Below are 21,536 nucleotides of genomic sequence, written 5' to 3'. Positions count from 1 at the left end.
TTAATTGTGCTAGGTTCCCTACTATCGTATTCTTGACCGCTGTCTTCTTCCGGTTCAGGTTCTTTCATGTTTTCAATTGCATTTTCAATGTTCCAACTAGTCTCCTCAGTCGCTGTAATATTGTCGATTCCAACATAGTTCCCAAGAGTTTCTACAATTAGACTAATGCTTTTTCTTAGAAATTCAATTTTTCAACTGATACAGGTTTAACCTAATTTTGCGAGAGGAAAATATTAATTCCAGAATAAACATTTTGAGTTAAAATAATGACTTAGTACTAGAGAGTAATTAATATTAATGGAGTAAAACTAATTGTTAAGTATATAAAAGTATGGAGTAATAATAATAATTTATTATACTACAAGAAGAAATATTATAATATTGATATATAAACAACCTCAGAGTAAAAGATTTTTTTGGTGATATGGATAAGCAGATGATGTGTTTGCTTGATTCACTTGAACGGAAAGATAGCTGCAGTCCTTTTTAAAGCATATTAACTCTATACATAAGCGTATAAAATTTACAATAGAGGCGGAACTAGATATTTAAGGACTTAACTATAACTGAATTATAGAACGAATTAGATTTTTCCATTTGCTATTTGCTTTTATCGACAGACTGCTTAATATACCACATTCCACAGCGAATTTTGAAAAGGAATTAAACTTTACAAAACAAATTGCTGTTAACAATGGTGAAGAATAAGATTATAACTAAAAAACAGTTTCAACACTATCATTCCCATTTTAAACACTTAACCTAAAATTTATAAACCAATAAAATAGATTGGAAAACCTAGCAAGAAAATTTCGATACATCTATCTAAATTTGATCTTAATATTGCTTTTAAAACTGAAAACACCATAGGAAATATTTTAAAAAACAATAAAACTAATTCACAAAAAAAAAAACTAAAAAATCCGGAGTATACAAGCTGAAACTTTTTTCCCAAAATTTATACCGGACAAACAGGTATTTAAGAAACGCATTAACGAACATAAAAGAGCATATAAAAATAAAAGTTCCATTCATTTAAATTCAGAAATGCACAAGTTTGACGATAATTTGTGATATTTTACATAATGAAACAAAAAGCAAAAAACTAAATTTGTTAGAAGCTATATAGATTAACAACATGATATATTCGAATCTATTAATTAATTAATAACTGATTTGAAGAATCTCTACCTAAAAATACACAACTTTATGTCATAATTGAAGAAATAAAAATAGTGAAACAATAATTCTATGTAAATTTTCGTAGACATATTTATCTTATTTCAAGAGCTTAAAAATTAATCACTCTGTAGCTCAGAGAAGCAAGCCTCTAGTTTTACTCACAACCGAGATATCCAGCAATGACTAAGAATTTCAGACACGCTGTGCATGCATTGAAACGGGCGCTTTTTCAAAAAGATTTATATTAGATAAAATGTAATAAGATTCGAATGTAATGTATTAGAACGTAAATATCTGCGAAAGGGAGGTAACATCGCGTAGACATCCCGACCGAAAACCAATATTTCCTCCTTCCGTGTTATTAAGCAAACGCGAAAAGAACGCAGTTTTCTGAAGCTTTGGAAACAGAGGACAGTAAAGCCGGCATAAGATTAAACGCATTCGAAGGGATAAAAAAAGGTCGAAGCTGCCGCTTTCCTGTATTTTTTTTCTACATTTGCACTGATGACGTGAGATTGAAACTGTCACATATTTCATCACTGCGTTCGCAGAGATTCTGTTAGGAAAGTGATTTTGGGGTTATGTTAAATATGACCATGACAAGTACCGGGTGTCCCAGCAGGGTATTGGCGAAATGAATGTTCCTAAAAATTTGAAAAATGCTGCAAATTATTTTTGAGGTTCTGAACTGGGCCGCCAGAGGGCGCAATTGTCATATTAAATTTTAAAATCAATTTTCTGCAAAATTTTCTTATATTAGTGACTAAAATATCTTTTGTTGGATGCTTTTCACTTCATCTCTAAGAGAAAAGTGGGGTGCTCCGACGTTTCAGGAAATAAATGTCCAAAATGACTTAAGGGCTACTGCAATACTGTTTACAAATCTTCTGGATGCCTCCTGCGTCGGTTGTTGTTGTTGGCTTCTTCGGAGCGTAACTGAAACTGACTCGCATATTACTCTATACCTGCTCATATGCTGTTTGAGGCGCAGACCTAAAAAATAAGCGTAAACATTGCGTCGAATGACTGATTGCCATATTTGCAAAGACTAGAATCGCGATCAAGATCGTTTGGTTGCTTACAGATTTGTCGGATATTTCGGAGGTGGAAAAATATATTCTTTGCCCCATAAGAATGAATATGCCGCAACGAAATCCAAATTGACTGCAATTAATCAAGTTGTTAACCTGAAAGTGAAACACGAGTCTCTTTTTTAGTCAAATTTCAAATATTTCTCCAAATAAGGGCACAAATTATTAGCAAAAACACTATTGACAACTGCTTCTTTGAATAGGAAACTTAATGCTTTTTAGCAGATTATTGTTTAGTTTTTTTTTTTAATATTTATGGTTAATAACCCTTCAGATTCACATACAGGGGAGAAACGAATCATTTTATCTGGTGTAGGTATACTTTGCTCTAGACAAGCATTTTTCAATTAAGATGAAAAAGTTTGGTTCCAGATTCTTGGATTTCAATATATCTGAAATAATGTTTCAGGAAGAGACTTTATTAAAGAGGACTTCTACGTCGTTACTAACCAGAACACCTTGTGGATCTAATGTAATGGTTTTTAACTGTTCAATCTTCTTCTTCTTCCTGTGCCTTATCCTCAGTGGACGTTGGCGATTACTATGGCCCATCTGATTTTATTTGCTGCAGCCCGAAATAGATCCATAGATGTCATTCCCGTCCATTGTCTTAGATTTCGCAGCCACGATATTCTTCGTCTTCCAGGACCTCTTTTGCCGTTAAGCTTGCCCTGCATAATAAGCTGGAGTAGGCTATATTTCTGGTTTCGCATAACATGGCCGAAGTATGATAGTTTGCGTTCCTTGATTACGTTTAAGACCTCTTTTTGTTTTCTCATACGCTGTAGGACGGCTTCGTTGGTTACGCGGTAGGTCCATGATATTCTAAGCATGCGTCTGTAGCACCACATCTCAAATGCTTCCAGACGTTTACATGCAGCGTCGGTTAGAGTCCAAGCTTCCACCCCATGTGTTAGTATTGAGAAAACGTAGCATTTAAGAACTCTGACTCTGAGGTGTAAGCCTATATTTAGATTGCACAGCACGCTTCTCATTCGGTTGAAAGCTGTTCTACCCTTCTCAATTCGGATCTTAATTTCATTTATTTGTTCCCATTTATTGTTAAGAAATGTGCCCAAGTAGTTTATCGATGTAACCGTTTCTAATTGGGAGCCATTTGCATAAAACTGGCCATCAATATCTTGTTTGCTTATTATCATGACCTTTGTTTTATTTATGTTTAGGTGCATGTTGTAGGTTTCGCATACTTCCGTTACTCTGTCTATTAGCCTTTGAAGACCCTCAGCTGTGTCTGCAATTAGGACTGTATCGTCAGCGTACCTTAGATTATTAATGAGTACGCCGTTTATTAAAATGCCGTCCTCTGCATTCTCCAGAGCCTCTCTAAACAGTCTCTCTGAGTAAACGTTAAAGAGCAGAGGAGAGAGCACGCATCCCTGTCGAACTCCTTGGCGTACTTCAAACTCTTCAGAGAGTGCATTCTCCACCCGAACACGAGCCTTTTGATTCCAGTAAAGGTTAGATATAATGCGGATATCCCTGTCATCCATGCCTGACTGTCTGAGCGTTTCCAATAGTTTCCTGTGATTTACTCTATCAAAGGCTTTCTCGAAGTCGATGAAACAGGCAAAGACATTGCAGTTAACATCGCGTGCCCTTTGTATTAGAACATTAAGGCTAAACAATGCTTCCCGTGTACCGAGTCCGTTCCTAAATCCGAATTGTGTCTCTCCGATATGTTCTTCGAGTTTGGGATAAATACGTTCATGTATGATTTTTAGGAATGTTTTTAGAACGTGACTCATTAGACTAATGGATCTGTAGTCTTCGCATTTTTTAGCTGTGATTTTTTTCGGTATGGGGATAAATGTTGAAAACAACCATTCTTCTGGGATTGTGCCGCTCTCATAAATGTAATTGAATAGCTCTGTAACGAGGTCTAGGTGGTTTTGTTCTATGAGCTTTAGCAAGTCTGCATAAACTTCATCGGGTCCTGCTGCTTTGTTGTTTTTAAGCTTCCTGATTGCATGCGCAACCTCTTCCGTGGTTATAGAGGGCCCAGTTTCTATGATTTGTTCCTCTAAAGTGCCTCGGTTCTCGTCATTATAGAGTGCCTGCATGTACTCCCTCCATCTTTCTATCTTCTGATCAATCTCCAGTAGTGCCTCGCCATTTATGTTTGTGACCATCCCTGTGTTTCTAGGTCTGAATAAACCTGCAGCTTCTTTGATTCTTTTATGTAGATTAAACGAATCATGTTGGTTTTCCAGTTGCTCGATTTCGGTGCATTTCTCTGCCAGCCAAGCCTCCTTCGTCTCCTTGATCTTTCTTTTAATCAAGCTATGGATTTGTCGATATCTTTCTTCGTTGTTGTTTTTATATTTTCTTCGCTCCTCCATGAGGTCCAATATTTCCTCGGTCATCCATCTGGAGTTTTTCTTCTTCCTTTCTGTGAGAAGTCTAGACTTTGCCGTCTCCACTATGGTGTTCTTTGTATCCATCCATTTTCGTTCAATATGGTTATATGATTTTTCTTTGATTTCAGCTATTTTTCTATTTAATTCCTGTTTTGTTTCGGTTTTAACATTTTCGTCTTTAAGTTTTTGTGTATCCACTCGTTCTGCTCGTTTTGATTTTGCTAGCTTCTTTAATCGTAGTCTTAAAGTGGATAGCAATAGTTCAATGAAATGAAAGAAATGAAGGACGAAATGATCAGTTTTCCCTCTAAAGTGTTTTAATATAGAAGCTAGATATTTTCCTAGGGAATATGTTGGAGAACCAATGGTGCTGGCAATAGGTGGAAGGGGTAATCCTGGATGAATCTTAGGGAGTCCGTAGAAACGACGAATTTTAGTCATGAAGGGTGACAGACTTTTTCACGGATTTTTTCAAGGATTCTATTAGAGAAGAAGTCTTAAGATTGCGTTCCATAGATGACGTAGGGTCTTTTTTAAGTTGACGATAGGATCTTGAATTTTTTGCTGATATGCTCTTGTGTTCATGGCCACCTTAGTATTTTCTGTATCTACCTTTAGGATTCCGATGCCGGGATTAAATTTTAGAGATTTAGGAGCACTGCATTCAGGTTTTTGAATATTAGATTTAACCAATAATATGGTGGTCGGATCAATTAGGTATATACGAAGCATCCTTGGATGGCTAACTATATTTAAATTTTTTGGCAACAGAAATAGAACAGTTGTTAGAAAATGTGCCAGTTCTAATTTGGCATCAAGATGGCGCACAATAAAAACAGAAAGAAAAAGTGAAAACTGAAACTTTTTTAAGTTACGAAGAGATGAAATACTATATTTCAAAACTTATATTTATAATAGATATTAGTAAATACTTTACCTGAAAACTTCCAGATGCATAAAATCGTAATGTGCATAACACTGCTGTTAAAGGCGAAACTGGTAAACCACGCTGGTTAACTTTTAATAGTTCTGGTTCCATTGATCTAATTAAATGTTCCATAACTACGTTTTTTGAATTGAACTGGGTTTTGCATATCTCTAATATATATTTTCTTAAATTCATTCTTAAATTAATGTCATCATTTTCGTCGATTTCTGCATTTAGTTGGACAATATTATAAAGGTTTTCCATAACAGTTATAGTAAGTCTATGCTCTTAAATTCAACTGGCAAATCGAACGGAGAATGACGGGACATGCTCCAGTAGCCCGGCGAAAGACAATCGGTTCAGCTTGAACGGCGCATGTGTTCTTTACTCGAAATTCGACTATGAAAGGAAAAAAATAAACTTATCCAGTTGTCCGCCGGCGAGAGCTTGAGAACAATATCGTTTTACAAGAGCTAAACAGAGAAAACCCTGATTTTATCACCTCGTGTATTAATTGGAAATCGAAAGGAAATATTTTCCGATGCATAGAAAATAATGGAGATTATGTGGAAAATGTTTAGCATTAATTATTGTTTTTTTTTATTGTTTGAATAATATAATTTTATTATTTGACGTTTCTCTTCTTCAGTATTATCCATTTGAAATATATTAAGCTATTTAACATACGCTGCAGATCTTTAGTTTTGATTACTTGAGAAAAACAATTGCAAAATTAGGTTTATCACGGAGTATACGAGGTCTGTCAATTATATTCCCGGAAAAGTGTCCGGACGGTCCGGAATATACATAAATTCTTAAAATTAAGTTATAATCCTTCGCAGTAGTCTCCCTCTAGCTCGATGCACCGGCGCCACCGTTGGATCCACCATTGGAAGCACCCCCTGAAGCCCCCTGAAGATAGGTCCCTCAGCACCCGTGTCGTGACACGTTGCACCTCCTCGACGCCGTCGTATCGGTTGCCCTTGAGGTAGGCCTTCAATTGTGGAAAGAGATGAAAGTCGCAGGGGGCCAGGTCCGGGCTGTAGGGGGGGCGCGGAAGCGTTGGAATGCCGTTTTTGGTCAAAAAATCGCGAACTGCGAATGAGGAGTGAGCTGGAGCGTTGTCGTGATGCAGCACCCATCCACGTTCGGCCAATTCCGGCCGTGCACGAAACACACGGGCCTTCAGACGTTTCAAAACTTCAATGTAGAACTTCCCATTGACTGTTTGACCTGCTGGAACGTATTCGTGGTGTACAACTCCATTAATATCGAAGAATGCGATGAGCAAAGATTTCACTTTTGATTTCGACATTCTGGCTTTTGTGGGGCGCTTCCCCCCCTTTTCCACCCATTGCATGCTCTGTCGTTTGGTCTCAGGGTCACACTGGAACACCCAAGATTCGTCTCCGGTAATAACATTTGACATCCAGTCTTCTCCTTCCTCCTCAATTCGAGAAATCATGTCTTCACAGATGGATAAACGAAGCTCTTTCTGCTCAACTGTGAGCACTTTGGGAACCATTTTCGCGCACAACTTGCGCAACCCTAAATCCTCGTGTAGCATCTGTCGAATGGTTTCCTTGTTGATACCCAACTCGTCTTCCAACATTCTGAGGCTTACCCGACGGTCTCCGAGCACACGCACGCGCAGGCGATCGACGTTTTGTGCCGTTCAAGAGGTGGAGGGAGCTCCCTCACGTGAATCGTCCTCCACCGACTCCCTGCCTTCCCTGAACCGCTTAGCCCACTCGTAGACCTCCGTTTTTTTCAGGCAATCATCCTTGTACACGTCGGTTAACTGTTTCATAATTTCCGCGGAACTTACACCACGTTTGACCAAAAATTTGATCACTACTCTTTGTTTACAAAGAAAACACTCCATGATCACTTTCATAATTAAATGTTATAAAAGAAAATTAATTAACACGTGTTGACAAGCCAAGTAAACAAAACTTTTTAATGCACAATGTATGTTGTATGTGTGTGCGGCTACTACGTCGCTATGCTGCGCGCATGCGCGCTGATGCGAATATATACCGCCGATTTGATATAAGTATGTGTATGTATACATATACACGTATATATAATATACACGTATGTACATGTAAGCACGATTAAGTTAAGGGCAATTTTCGAAAGTTTCCAGTGTAGGACTGAAAAAACCTACCATTTTAATTGTAGGACAAATGTTGTTTTAGATTATTTATCTGATTATCTCAAAACTTAAATAAGCTGTTGCTGATCACTTTTACATAATAATCAATTTGACGTGATTTGTTCATTCTTTCAGCTACCCGTTTTGCAACTTTTCGCAAAATAATAGCTGGGCTTCTTATTAAAACGAAAAATAGTTTTGTACAAGTTTAAAGTGTAGGACTGAAAAATCCTACCAGGCTATTTGTAGGACAGTGTGATCATTTGTTTATAAAAATTATTAGCAGGCTACAGTAAAAAATTTAGCATGTTGCTCATCATTTTTTATAAACAAATAATAGATACCAATTTGTTTTTAGGCCAAATTTAATTTCAAATTATATATTTCAATATCTATAGATTTAACTAAAAACTAAACTGTTGCTTACATTACATTTTGGTATGGTAACTAAATGGACATGATTTTATACCTGCGTGTATACTTAGCTACCTGATACAACAATTTTCTTAGAGTAAAAGATTGGGCGTCTTCAAGAAATGAAACGATTTCCAAAGAATTAGCTTGTTGCTTATCATCTTGAAAAAAGGTCCAGGGCTCCCGGACTAATCACAAAACTCTATGAAAAAAAACACTCCACTTTGGGAACCGATATCAAAAATTTACGACTATTACAACTGATTCTGTCGGGAATCAATCAGAATCAAATTGAAGGTTAGGATCTGCTTTTTCTTGCTTATACTAAAAATTTAATCCTCTTAACAGCCTTATCCTTGGATGATTTTTCATCCAATTACAGTCATTTTCTTTAAATAAGCTACTTAATGATCAATTGTAGAAGTTAAATCAAATTGTGTTTATTCCCTTGTTTATATGACATATCCAACAATACATCTCTCTCTGTCTAACGTACACAGTTAAAAAGAGGCAACCATAGTAGATTTAATGGCAAGTAGTAAATATTTAGTTACATCTTAATGCCACCAGAGCGGCGATGAGTTAAAATAAAGGCAGTTTTATTTTTATTTATTTCGCCACAGAAAATATTAGTACGGATGAAGACAAAGCGACTGGATTACGCGAAAATTGAAAAAAAAAAACAAGTGCTTTAATTTGAAAAACTCGCAGCTGCAAATTTGCATGTCTCGAACTCGCCTCCGAGATACTCTGGCCCGCTTTTTCTCTCTACAACGTTAATTTATATGTGTACGGCATCGCTCGGCATGGGAAACTGGTAAAATATAAAGAGAGGGAAACTCTCACCTTTGTTGCCCGCAAATAGTCGCGTACAACTTCCTAATGCGCTTTGTACGATGAAACGGGCAATTCTCACGTCTGGCGAAGCTTCTCTTTTGAGATAATTTATTGCGCTTTGTAAGGGACTGGTTAGTTATTGTACAACCAAAAATATAGTGCATTTATTGCTTTGACGTTTTACGTATTTTATGGTACCTTAACCGCAGACCTTTGCAGGAACCTTTGCGGGACCTTTGCGAAAAATTGAAATTTTTATTTGAAACGTAAATGGACAGTTTTAAATTTGATTAAGCATTGATGCCGCGGCGTATGTTGGTTTAATTTAACATTAAATGACATCTATCGTTCTGAAGAGTTTAATCTAAATTGCAATATGTTCGTGTATATTACGGAAGCATTTGAATGTGATCCTTCCAGTAAAAACGTATTTATGTAAAGTCTGTTCATAGATATAAGAAAGTGACTAACTGATACGAATTAAGGAAAGACCTGGGCAAGCTGTAAGAATGAAATATTGCCGAACAGGTCCGTACTTTGCTTAGAATTTAATTATTTGGAGTTTCGTGAGGAAAGATACATAACAATATTTATTTATTTATATATGTATTTATGTTTAAGCCTAAAATAAAATTATAAATTAATTTTATTACCTACTTAAATTACTTAAAATTATTAACATAATATATTAGTATCACTATTGCTATCATCGCCTGTTGTAATTATTATTTGTTCTATATTATTTGCAATATGGATATACGATTGTTCTGCTTTTTCTATATGTTTAATAGAATTTGCCCAACTTTGTGGAGGGATGTTAAAAACTTCGGATTCCGTAAGTTTGAGGACATTGGAGTTAATACGGGGAAAAACATTGTTACGACGAATGGCAAATTTCAGTTGGTGCCAAACATGCGGAAAGGAAAACAGGTGGAAGCCTTAAAATTCTATGCCCTAGATTTTTTGCATAATTATCACAGACATTCCTTTTGTAGGTTCAAGCTTTGTAGAACCTCAATTAATTGCTTTTTGGTATAATCTTCGTGAAAATAAATGTCAATATACATGTAGTTTTGGATTGTTGTTTTTGTCTACTGTGATAACTTGCATTGTCCATTACAATGACGCTATAGGAGGAACGTTTGGAACTAGTTTGTTTTTAAACCAACTTTCAAATAAATCAGCGGTGGTGTCTTCATGGTAATCCAGAGAAGAATCTTTAATATTTTTCGCAGACAGAGAAAGTCCAACCCTTTTCCGGGGATCATAAGTGTCGAGCCAGGTTTTATCCAAGTAAATAATTGGCCTTTTTTGTTCTCTGTAAATCCTAATTTTTTCTAGATATTCCAGTCGCCATTTCCGAATTCTAAAAGATTCCATTAAAACTTGCCTTTTGTCAATTTTTTAAAATCTAAAACCCATGTGTTGAATACACTTCCATAAGGTAGTTCTGCCACATTTAACACCGGTTTCATCTTTTTCAAGGCTCTAATTAAAATATCTAATGTAGGCACGCTTTGTTCCTCGTATAAATGGTAAATTTTACGCCGTATTATATCTTGATCACTTTCATCTACACTCGAGAAAATGTCAGCATCGCTTCTTTTTTTCCTCGCTGAAATGGGATTATTCACAATTTTCCATACAGTTGATGTTGGAATGTTCGTCAATGGGGCCGTTTCTTCTAAAGACGCTTGCTTGCTGGCACCACGTTCAATGAGAGTCAAATAAACATTGTTTATGACTTCTTTAGTCTCAAAAATAGTGTTTTCTACATTTGGGCGGGAGCATCTCCTGAGATACACTAGACTCGCACATATTTGTCACACGAGATAAGAATGATTACCAATAAACTTAAACTAAGTAGTATCCCAAACCAAAGAATATTAAACACAGGTAGGTATAAAATTATTTTCTATTACGGACCACAATTTTACCTGAATTTAAAAACCGAAACTATAGGTAATAATCGTGTTGCATTGTATGTTAATGACCTTGGATAATCCCATTCAAATTCATTTGGCACTTTCTTATATCTATGAACAGACCATACCTGATTCTCGAGATTTGACCCTGCGAGGCTGTTTTCACTGGATAGTTCAAAGGGTAAGGGTAAGTACTCGTACTTTATCTTACAGGTAGGTGTGAAAATAATCATTTTGGTCTTATATGCCTGTCGACTAACAACATTCTTCTTCTTGTATTTTTGTGTCTTCTACATAGTTCTTCGATTTGTAAACAACAACAGTCTTTTTTAAGTCTATAGATTATATTCGCGGTCGATAAAGGTACATCGTAAGAATACAGATGAATATTTTTTAGAATCTTACAATTGCATTTTCAACTTTTGTCAAGTCGGTATTGAAATATCCACTTTTTATTGACGATGTCCAAAAGTGCGGAACAAAATGTTGAAAGCAGTGATGGAGGTCATTTAAATTACGTTTTGATCTTAAATTGGAATTTAAAAAATAATATTTAATATTTCTTCAACAGTGGAAGAGGAAGCAATTGAGAATGAGAATTTGCAAAACAGCACCCTCAAAGAAGGATTCAGAGAACACAGAAGTGGTACTTATATTCAGAAAATTCGTAAAATTAAACGAAATTCAGAGAAAAGATACGATACATAATCGGGAAAAATTATTCCTGCCAAAGTTTTTCAAAATGACTGCTTGAAAAATTTAATGTTTCGGAACTTAGGAGACTTTAATAAGCAAAATATATTGCTGTACGAAGGGACCGGACGCAGTGTTCTAAGAATTAGACGTCAGAGAAACGGAAAATGTTAATTTAGAAATGAGAGTTTGCGTATTGGTTAAATTCCAAAACAGGCAAAGTTGCTGCTTGTAAAAAAATTCTTTTTAAATAATTTTCAATTCAAATAAGCGAAGGACGATTGAAACATGTATTAAAATCTAAAAAAGTTGGCAATGATTTACGTGGGCGTTTGTCTGGATCGTCGAGAAAAATATGTGATGAAGCAAATGTGACTGTTCAAAACCATATTAACAGTTTCCCGAAATTTGAATCCCATTATACTAGGGACCATAATCCCGACAGAAAATATCTTCATCCTGAACTAACTATAAAAAAATGTTTAATTTTTATGAGCTTCACTGTGTGAAGAAAATAATTTAAAAGCAATTAATGAATGGACTTATAGAAAAATAGTCATTTTAATCTACATTTCCACCAATCGCGCAAAGACACTTGTCTATTAAACATTAAAGTCGAAGCATCAGAAAACCATGAAGAACAGAAAAAACTTATGGAAGAACATAATATTCATTTCAAGCTAGCAGAATCGGCTAGAAATTAGTTAAAACATCTTTTTTTTTTTTGCTTTTCAGAAATTACCATTCCCATAGTTAACTACTTCAGTACCTTATTATAAATGTAACATGTATATTTAAAATTTAAGCACACACAATTTCCACAACGATAATGTATACATGTACGTTTGGGATGAAACAAAAGCTTCTAGAGGTTCCCAAGAAGTGGCTTCATGCCTCTTAAGACACCTAAAAACCCTAAAAGGTGAAAAACACATCATTGCATATAGTGACATGTGTGGAATACAAAACATAAACATCAAAATATCTTTAATGTGGTTAAAAATTGACGAAGGGGAGATGGTAGTCGAACCTAATGACAGTTTAAAAGACGAACTACCTCAGCTTAATAAAAAAAAACGGATTTATTCGTCTTCGGATGCTAAACAAATTGTTTTGAATGTTTACAATTTTATAAGAAATTCAGAATGGGAAGTAGGAGCAGCAATAAAAACAAGTTACATAGAACGTAATGAATTGTTACTTTGTATTAATTTTTTTATGTACATGTTTCAAGAATTGCTTACTTATATCCCGCTCCTGTAATGGTTACCTGGTGCTTGGCAGGGTGTTCTATAAGGGTCTGCGGTTTTGGAGTAATAAATATTAGGCAAAGTATTAGATTTAATTCTGGTCGAAGTATTCAACGGAAAAGCTCCCATAACGCCGAGACGTGTCATTTTAAGAGCTGGTTCTACCTCTAACTGCACTGTCATCCGTTTTTTCTCAGCGTTGAAGTACGAAGATTTTGTCTCGAAATTGCTGCTTACCAGACGAAAAGTGTTTAAACCCCAACTCAAAATATTGAACCAAGCTTTCGTGACGTAACCACCTGGTAGTTAGCAGAAATGGAACTCAAAATCGAGTTGACGATTCCATGATGGCAAAAATAATATTTTCGGCTTTTTTACCTTAATCGATTCCATTAGCGGTGACGCTCTATCGATCTAAAATATTTTTGAGCCTGCGACGTTGCCGCTTCTTCAGAATTCCAAAAAGGGGGCAAATTTCAAAAATTGAACTGAGGTGGCTTTTACTTGATGAAAATCCATCTATCAAAATCAATAAAATTAAAAGTTCAGATTTTCACGAAATTATATATTTTTACATGACAATTGTTTCGACAACACCGTGTCTTTATCAAATGTTACATTTACAAAATATCTGCTACTATATATACCGAAAAATGACAATAAAACCTTAATTAATGTTGTTGTGAGGATTTAAGTTCAATAAAGGAGAGGTATTTAAATTTAATTGATCGTTAAGCAATACATTTGAATGTCTCATTTTGTTAATCTCCATGGCTTCCAAAAAATTTAATTTTCTACTTTTTGTGGCTGTATGTAAAATATCAAAATTGTCGTCAAAAATATGTTTTTCTGTGTTTAAGTTTGTAGCATAAGGATCTGCCTCTTTGTCCAATATAAATTATAGGACACCTGATGTCTAAGATTTTGGACATATTGTTTTTTAAAAATTTTCCTATTGGGTTGTTAGTTCTAAAAGCTATTTTTAAACCACATTTTGACAAATTTTTGGAAACTTTCACTAGGTTCTCCTATATATGTAATTGTTTTAAATTGTTCGTGTTCTGTATTAGGTTTGGGATAAATAGAGTTTACTGTTGTCTGGATTTGTTTTTTATTTCTAATTTTATCTATAATGGACGGATTGTAGCCGTTGTTCAAAGCAATTTGTTTAATAATATTGAATTCTTTTTTAAATTACATTAACTCATTACATAATCGTATAAATTTCACTATCGAGATTGGACAGGATTTTATTAATTTTTTAGACTTAACTATTGCGAAAGCGCAAAACAAATTAGAGTTTTCAATATATCATAAATCTTCACACACGGACACAGTCATACATAACAGCTCAAATCACCCTTATATACACAAAAGACTTCTTAATATGCCACTCTCAACAGAAAATTACAACAAAGAACTTAATATCACTAAACAAATTGCACTGAACAACGGGTACAATCCGTCCATTATAGATAAAATTATAAATAAAAAACAAATCCAGACAACAGAAAATTGATCCGAAACCTAATACAGAACACAAACAATTTTAACCAATAACATACATTGGAGAACCTAGTGAAAACGTTTCAAAACATTTGTCAAAACGTGGTTTACAAATAGCTTTCAGAACTAACACCACAATAGCAAAATTTTTAAAAAACAATAAAACGAAATGTCCAAAATCTCAAAAATCAGGTGTCTGCACTTTGAAATGCGGATCTTGTCCTAAAATTTCTATTCTACAATCACGTAGATCCTTCAAAAAACGCATTAACGAACATAAAAGAGCGTTTATAAACAATAATCTAGATTCTAATTATGCTACATACTTAAACACAGAAAAACACATTTTTGACAAAAATTTTGATATTTTGCATAAAGCCACAAAAAGTAGAAAATTAAATTTATTGGAAGCCATGGAGATTAACAAAATCAATTAGATTTAAATACCTCTCGTTTATTGAACTTAAATTCTCACATTTTTCACAATTTTTCGGTATTTATAGTAGCAGGTATTTTTTAAATATTACATTTGATAACGACAGGGTGTTGTCGAAGCAATTGTCATTGAAAAATATATAATTTCGTAAAAATCTGAAATTTTAGTTCTTATTTCTTCGATTTTAATTTGTTTTATGTTTTTGCACTTTTTTATTTTGGAAGCATTTTATCACGAAAAGCTTGCATGACGGCCCAATTTTCTAAAAGTTTAGCACACCTGAAATTGTCTAGAATAAACAAATAATTTGTTGTTTTATTTTGGTTTCCAGAAATCCGCTTCCGCCTCAATGGACGTGGCTTTGCGTCAACCAGAGGTGTGAACGTCGCCAGCTACAACAACACACCCCGGTAACTTCTTTGGCCACCTGCAGCATGCTTTGCGGCTCCACCCAATTATGGCCGCAACCGACGGGACCCGTCTCTTTGGGTAGCAAAGCTTTGCTCTTCAATCACAACCAGCTGCAGTACGATAGCGTCGCGTCCGGTCCTGCCCAGGACCTCATCCAAGACGCCTTCGCGATATTTAACAATAGCGTGTATAGTTTAGTCCAAAATAGTGAATACGCCAACGAAAAGACTGATATACGTAAGTTCTTAGTGAAAGTGAGTGTGGCGAACGGCGACATAGTTAAATTGAAATTCAGTACCGACGAAAGTTATAAGTTGGTCCTCAAAGCTCACGGTGCTGAGATCGTCGCGAATATAACCGCCAAAACTTATTTCGGGGCCAGGCACGGGCTGGAAACTTTAAGTCAACTTATTTGGTAGGTATCGTTTCGCTTTTATCTACAAATTCGTTTCTTTCTACCATTTACAAAAATGTCTGGATTTCTCCATCGTCGGTTGTTGATAAATCTAACTTGCTGACGTTTCGCCAATCATCCTGTTGCCTTCTTCAGAGTTTAACAGAAACGGGCCCGTATTGTTCCGTGCGTTCAATTTATTTTGATAACATTACAAGGTTACTAGTCAAGTTTTTTTTCTAAGCGACATATAAAACAAATTTTCTGACATATAAGCCTACATATTTTTTTAAACGGAACACCCTGTATATTATTATTCCGATTACAATGATGCAACACACATATATATATATATATATATATATATATATATATATATATATATATATATATATATATATATATATATATATATATATATATATATATATATATATATATATATTTACATCCCGCGGTTATTTTGCATCATTTCACTTTTCGACTATTCTGCAACTTTGCAATTAAGCATGCTACACTATATGTACTGCATGTATATTGAAGAGAAAAAAAATAGGTTAAACGTAATGTACTTTATTTTCCGAAAACACAAAAATTTAAATATACATTTTTTTTCAAGTTGCACAACTTTTTACATCCAGTACAAAATATCTAATTTGCGTCCTTTTTGTATAATTTTCTTTTATATGCTAAAACAAATTGCATCCGTATTCTTCTGGAGGGGGAATATACGGCACATTATAAAATTATTTTGCGTCCACAGATGTTGCCAAGTGTATAATATTTACTTCGCACGTAACCACATAGGTGGGTGCAAAATAAACCTCCTGATGAACTGCATATTACTTGAGAAAGATAACAAACGTATTACTCATATAAAAAAAAGGTACAAGTCAAAATATTCTACATGTCAGTTTTTGATATATTAGGACTATACATATAGTCATAAAAAGCAGATGAATTGCGGGTGGTGTGGTTCTAATGCCGGCTGTGACAAAAACATGTCATGTCACCACTCGTCCCATTCTCACACACTGTCAGCACACTGAGGCATTACCAATCCACCATTTGCCCTAATTCAATTGTTTGTTTGTTGTTGTCTTATGGAGCTCTCAAGAAGTAACATGATTCATTGAATGGAAACTAAATCTCACCGGCAATTCGAGGTAGCGACGGCCTACGCCAGATAGTACTTGTTCTACTCAATGCATTATTTTGCTTTTTTAGGGAAAGCTGGTTGTACATTGACTTCTGCTGGATTTCTTCTACACAGATTTTGGTTGTCAGCGACCATACCTAACCGAGGAAAAATCTAGAAGGAGTCAATCTACCCTCGACAGCATGCCGACGTTTCTTTAAAAAATCATTGGTGGTTCATGTACTAAATAAAACGCTTTTCGAGCACACAATTATTTATTTTATTTATTTATTTTTTTTTTTGAATATTGATTTTGTACAAAAACTTTATGCCAATCTTTATTTTGAAGCAACGCTGGGTATAGTTCCTTCAATTCTTCGCATTGACATCTTTTGGGTGCCTTCTTATTTTTTATTTGTTTTGAAAAATAGAATGTAACTACATTTTTTTGTTCTTCTGTCCATGGAATCAAAATCCTTTTTCGCTTTTTGTCCTTTACTTCTAAAACTGGTTCTAAACTAATGCTTTTTCCTTCTGTTTTTTTTACATCCTGGACTAATTCTTCGATTTGATCCATATCTTTTGTTTCTTTTTCCGTTTTCCTACTTGTTTTCGTCGAAGTTTCTAGATCTTCATCTTCGCTAGTTTCTTCATTTAAAAGATTTTCTTCTAAATCAATTGTAATTTCGTCCAAGCTTTTCCCCTTATGAATACCTGCCTCTCCTTTTTCCATTAAAAGAAGAAGCTTGGATATCTTTGCTGTCTGATAGACATCGTCTGGCAATCTATATGATCCTCTATGCACGTTGGATGTATGGCCCATGAAATTTGACAGTTGTTCAATTTCATTTTCGGTTAGATTGAATAATTGTGTTAGCGTTGCAAGATGTTTTCGTAGCCTTGTGCATGTTATAGCTTCAGGATTCTTAGCGCCACAACCTTTAGCATATTTTGCAACAACTTTGTAGCCACATATTGGAGTATTCGTGTTTGGGTTTGCAAAAAGGTAGGGGTTGTTGTCATTGACGAAATTTGATCTCGCCTCTAGTAGTTGATCAATATGTACCTGCACATCGTGACTAAATATGACTGGTACTCCTCTGCCCCTCTTTCCTCTAATCACTATTCTTTTAAAGTGTTGTAATAAAATTTTTTCTGCTTTCGAGATAACTTCACTACATTCTTCGTAAGAGTTTGATGATTTTTCTGAAGCAACGTAAGTATCCTTTAATAACCGCTGTAATTCTCCTGATCTCCTTCTATTCAATAAAATAATTCTACAATACACTGTGTCCATCAAAATTAAGAAGGCATTGACATTCATTGCATTTGCAGAGAGTAAATTGACAGCTTCTTCTGCAGTAGACATTAAGTATTCTTTTAGAAGTTTTAGATCAGACGCTAGGGGAACAATTGTTATTTTATTAAATTTATTGATGTTTAGATCATTGCCAGCTCGACTCGATATATCAAATCGCCAGTTAGATGTTAATAAATTTACCATCGTTTTTAATCGAGATTCAATATTTTCCGTTTCAACTGATGGTTCACTTTTTATAGTCATATAAGTTGCAATATCGCAACACTGTCTCAGAGATGTGGAAATATTCATAGCATATGTGGGCGCTACAAACACTTCCTTAATGCTATCAAATCTGGCCACAGATTTTGTAGCTTCCACCAGTTTATCGTAGTGCTTTGGGTGCAATGCTTCAAATAGATTTGCTATGTTTGGATCCATTTTTTTAAGCTCTAATAAAATTCTTGACAACTCTCGCATTTTTCTACTTGTAACATTAATAAAATGTTTTTCGCGATGTGTCTTAAGATAACGAGCTCCAAAAGCACATATTAAAAAGTCATTCTTTGCCTCTAAAGAAATCTTATCAGGTCTCATTCTAGGAAAAACCTGATCTTTTAATTGTTGGTCAATTCGGGTCAAATTTTTTATCAAAAAGTTTTGACTTGCAACTTGAGCATTTTTTGATGAACTAGCCCCTGTGCATTTCTTTGTGTGTCGATATAAAAATTTCGATCTGTAAAATCCCAAGCAGTTTGTGCATGGCAAAAATGAGTTCTCTGGCTCCCGTGCTTCTTTCATCGGTTTGACACAAGCTTCGGAATTTTTAATAAAATTGCCCTTCTTTTTTAATAAGGCTAAAAATTTTCTCCTTTCCTCACTCTTTTTAGGTTTGGAAAAAATTTGCAATACTTCTAATTCATACGGGTGATTCCTTTCGATATGTCGAGGAAAATTTTGAACATCGCTTTCGCAAAAGTAGCACAAGTCCTTTTTCCTAGTATATTTTTTATTTTCTTTTGTATTTCTCAACGATTTAATTGTGTTTATTTTTGTATCCGTGGTTTCGTCCTGAAACGGTTCTTAATCCGTAAAATATACGCCACCATTAGCTGACAATACTTACAGAGTCTGTTTGAGATTCCTCTGAATTTTGCACTCGAATATTCTGCAAAACCGTAATTTTCTGTAAATGAAAACCAGGTTATAGAATGTTAAAATAACATGACAAAGCAAAGTGAAGACATTCTTGTTTATACTACGATAAAGCCTCTAAATCACTGAGTCAGTTTTGAAAAAATTGACTGAAACCGACGATTTGCAACCAAAATGTTATGATATGCTTTAAATATATTTTTTTATATTGCAAGATACCTTGTTAAATTACCACAAAAAGAAACCTATAACTTCCAAGGTATGGTTTAAGACTCCCTCACTTATTTGAAAATATATTAAGAAAGTGTATATGAAAAGAAGCTAAACACAAGAAAAACAAAAAATAATTAAACGATCAAAGCAAAGAATTGTTTTGTTTTTTAGCGGAAAGTTTCTTGCTCTTGGGTAATCGTCCAAGTTATTTATTATTACCTTCTTAAATTTACAGATCTCTATTTCTGAGTCTGACGACGATCTATCTGGAAAAAATTCTGGGTCGGCATCGCTATCGTCGAATGTAGAATGTGGCGAAAAATCATCCTGCAAAAGTTACTAAAATATAATATCAGCATTTTTCTTAGTTAACAATTTAACATCTTGACTCTGATTTTATTACATAAAAGAATAATAACTTACCTCAACCTTTTCAATCTCCTGTTTTACTTCATTCTCCATTTTGCACATACTTAAACCATGCGAGCTGGATAACTAATATGCATCCGAGATTATGATTTAACCTTAGAATATCGCCCAGCGACGCTATCTAGTTTTTCCGTAAATGGAAGCAAAAAGATGCGCGCAATGAAATAAATAAAATATACTATATGGTATACTCCGTGTACACCAAGCATTAAATTGCCTCCATTTGTTTATACTTTTCAGTCAGTGCACCATTTGGCTTCCCTCTGTGTTGCCAAATTTAATTTTTTCAATGAACATAGAGAAAGTGGCAATTTGACCAAACGTATTGATTTCGGAAGTTGATAATTCTTGAAATAGAGGAATCCAATTTTGTTTTTAGTGTTTCTTAATTGTTTTTACAAGAATAACATTTTAACACACTATTCCTTCAATCCAAGTTGTTTTGTTTTTTTTTTAAAGGAAAAAGTCATAAAACGACTAACAGATAATAAAATTTAATATTTTACTCACTGCATCCTCTGAAAAGTCTTCGACAGTTGATAATAATCGAGATATATGTAGGTTCTTTTTTAATATATCCTATTTGGTGATTGGAAAAAGTGACTAGATGTTGAGAGACAAAGAGAATACAATCCGGCAATGCGAGTCGTCTTGTTTTAAATTTATTTTAAAAACTGAAAAAATTATAAAAATGCTAACAGCTAATAAAAATTTGTCTTTTACTCAGCGCATCCAACCAGGAGTAATAGGAGCATTTTTCTTTGTTTATTGCATTTCAATAATATTTACCACCCAAAAGCACTTAAAGAATTCAACAAACAAACACAAATTTAATCCATAAACTAATTCAAAAAAAGTTTAACATAATGCACGGATGATGGAAATACAACAAAATCAAAGCGTCGATGAAGACACAAAGTTCAAAATAAGCCATAAAATAATATATTGCAACGTTGCCATTACTGTGAGAAAATATTCCCGCTGACTCAAAATAGCCCTTAAAATGAAAAATAATATACGGGCATGTATACGATCATTACGCCACGTGGTGCCAATTTCGTGAACTAAAAAAAATATACCTTTTCCATATCGCGAACGAAATTGCTTCCGGAGCATTCGTTACCACAGTTCTACTGAAACTCACAGAAGGGCAAACTAAAACGAATCAGAGAGATATGGTGGATACTGAGTGAATCGTCTAAATTTGGTTTATTTATAATCCATGGTAACAGAACTAATGGGCAAAACTATTTTGCGTCCGATATACGGACGTAAAATAGTCATGGACGCAAAATGTAATGTGCGGTGTATGTTGGTGGGTGCAAAATAGTGCGCAGGATATATATATATATATATATATATATATATATATATATATATATATATATATATATATATATATATATATATATATATATATATTCATGTATTGATTCACGGATGGAAAAATGTGATGACACTATATTCCGGGATATCATCCGTTCGCTTGTTGAACTCCGACTGGAATCCTGCAACCGACTGCAATCCTGCAGACGTTTCGCCAAAATCTCACTTGGCATCTTCAATGCTCGCGTTCCGAAAACGCTTCGAACGCGTGTTCCAACTTCGTCAGGACTGCATCTTGCTCTGGTAAAGTCTGTCCATATATATGAGAAAGTGACTAACTGATACGAATTAAGGCAAGCTGTAAGAATGAAA

General features: G+C 34.6%; 1 protein-coding gene across 7 annotated transcripts in view; it reads left to right on the top strand.

The window, feature by feature from the left end:
• LOC132704690 (probable beta-hexosaminidase fdl) overlaps positions 1–21,536 on the top strand; it is a 183,915-nt gene that overhangs the window by 136,172 nt on the left and 26,207 nt on the right. For all 7 annotated transcript variants that reach the window (XR_009619306.1, XM_060674900.1, XM_060674874.1 and 4 more), the window contains exon 3: positions 15,130–15,624. Coding sequence is in view for 6 of the 7 variants with exons in the window: in XM_060674900.1 (XP_060530883.1) it covers positions 15,130–15,624 (495 nt within the window). In the remaining variant the exon portion in view is untranslated. The remainder of the gene's footprint in view (positions 1–15,129; positions 15,625–21,536) is intronic.

This window comes from Cylas formicarius, unplaced genomic scaffold (assembly GCF_029955315.1).
Source record: "Cylas formicarius isolate icCylForm1 unplaced genomic scaffold, icCylForm1.1 PGA_scaffold_10__41_contigs__length_53128322, whole genome shotgun sequence".
Classification (NCBI taxonomy): domain Eukaryota; kingdom Metazoa; phylum Arthropoda; class Insecta; order Coleoptera; family Brentidae; genus Cylas; species Cylas formicarius.
This window is presented reverse-complemented; position numbering and strand designations above follow the sequence as displayed.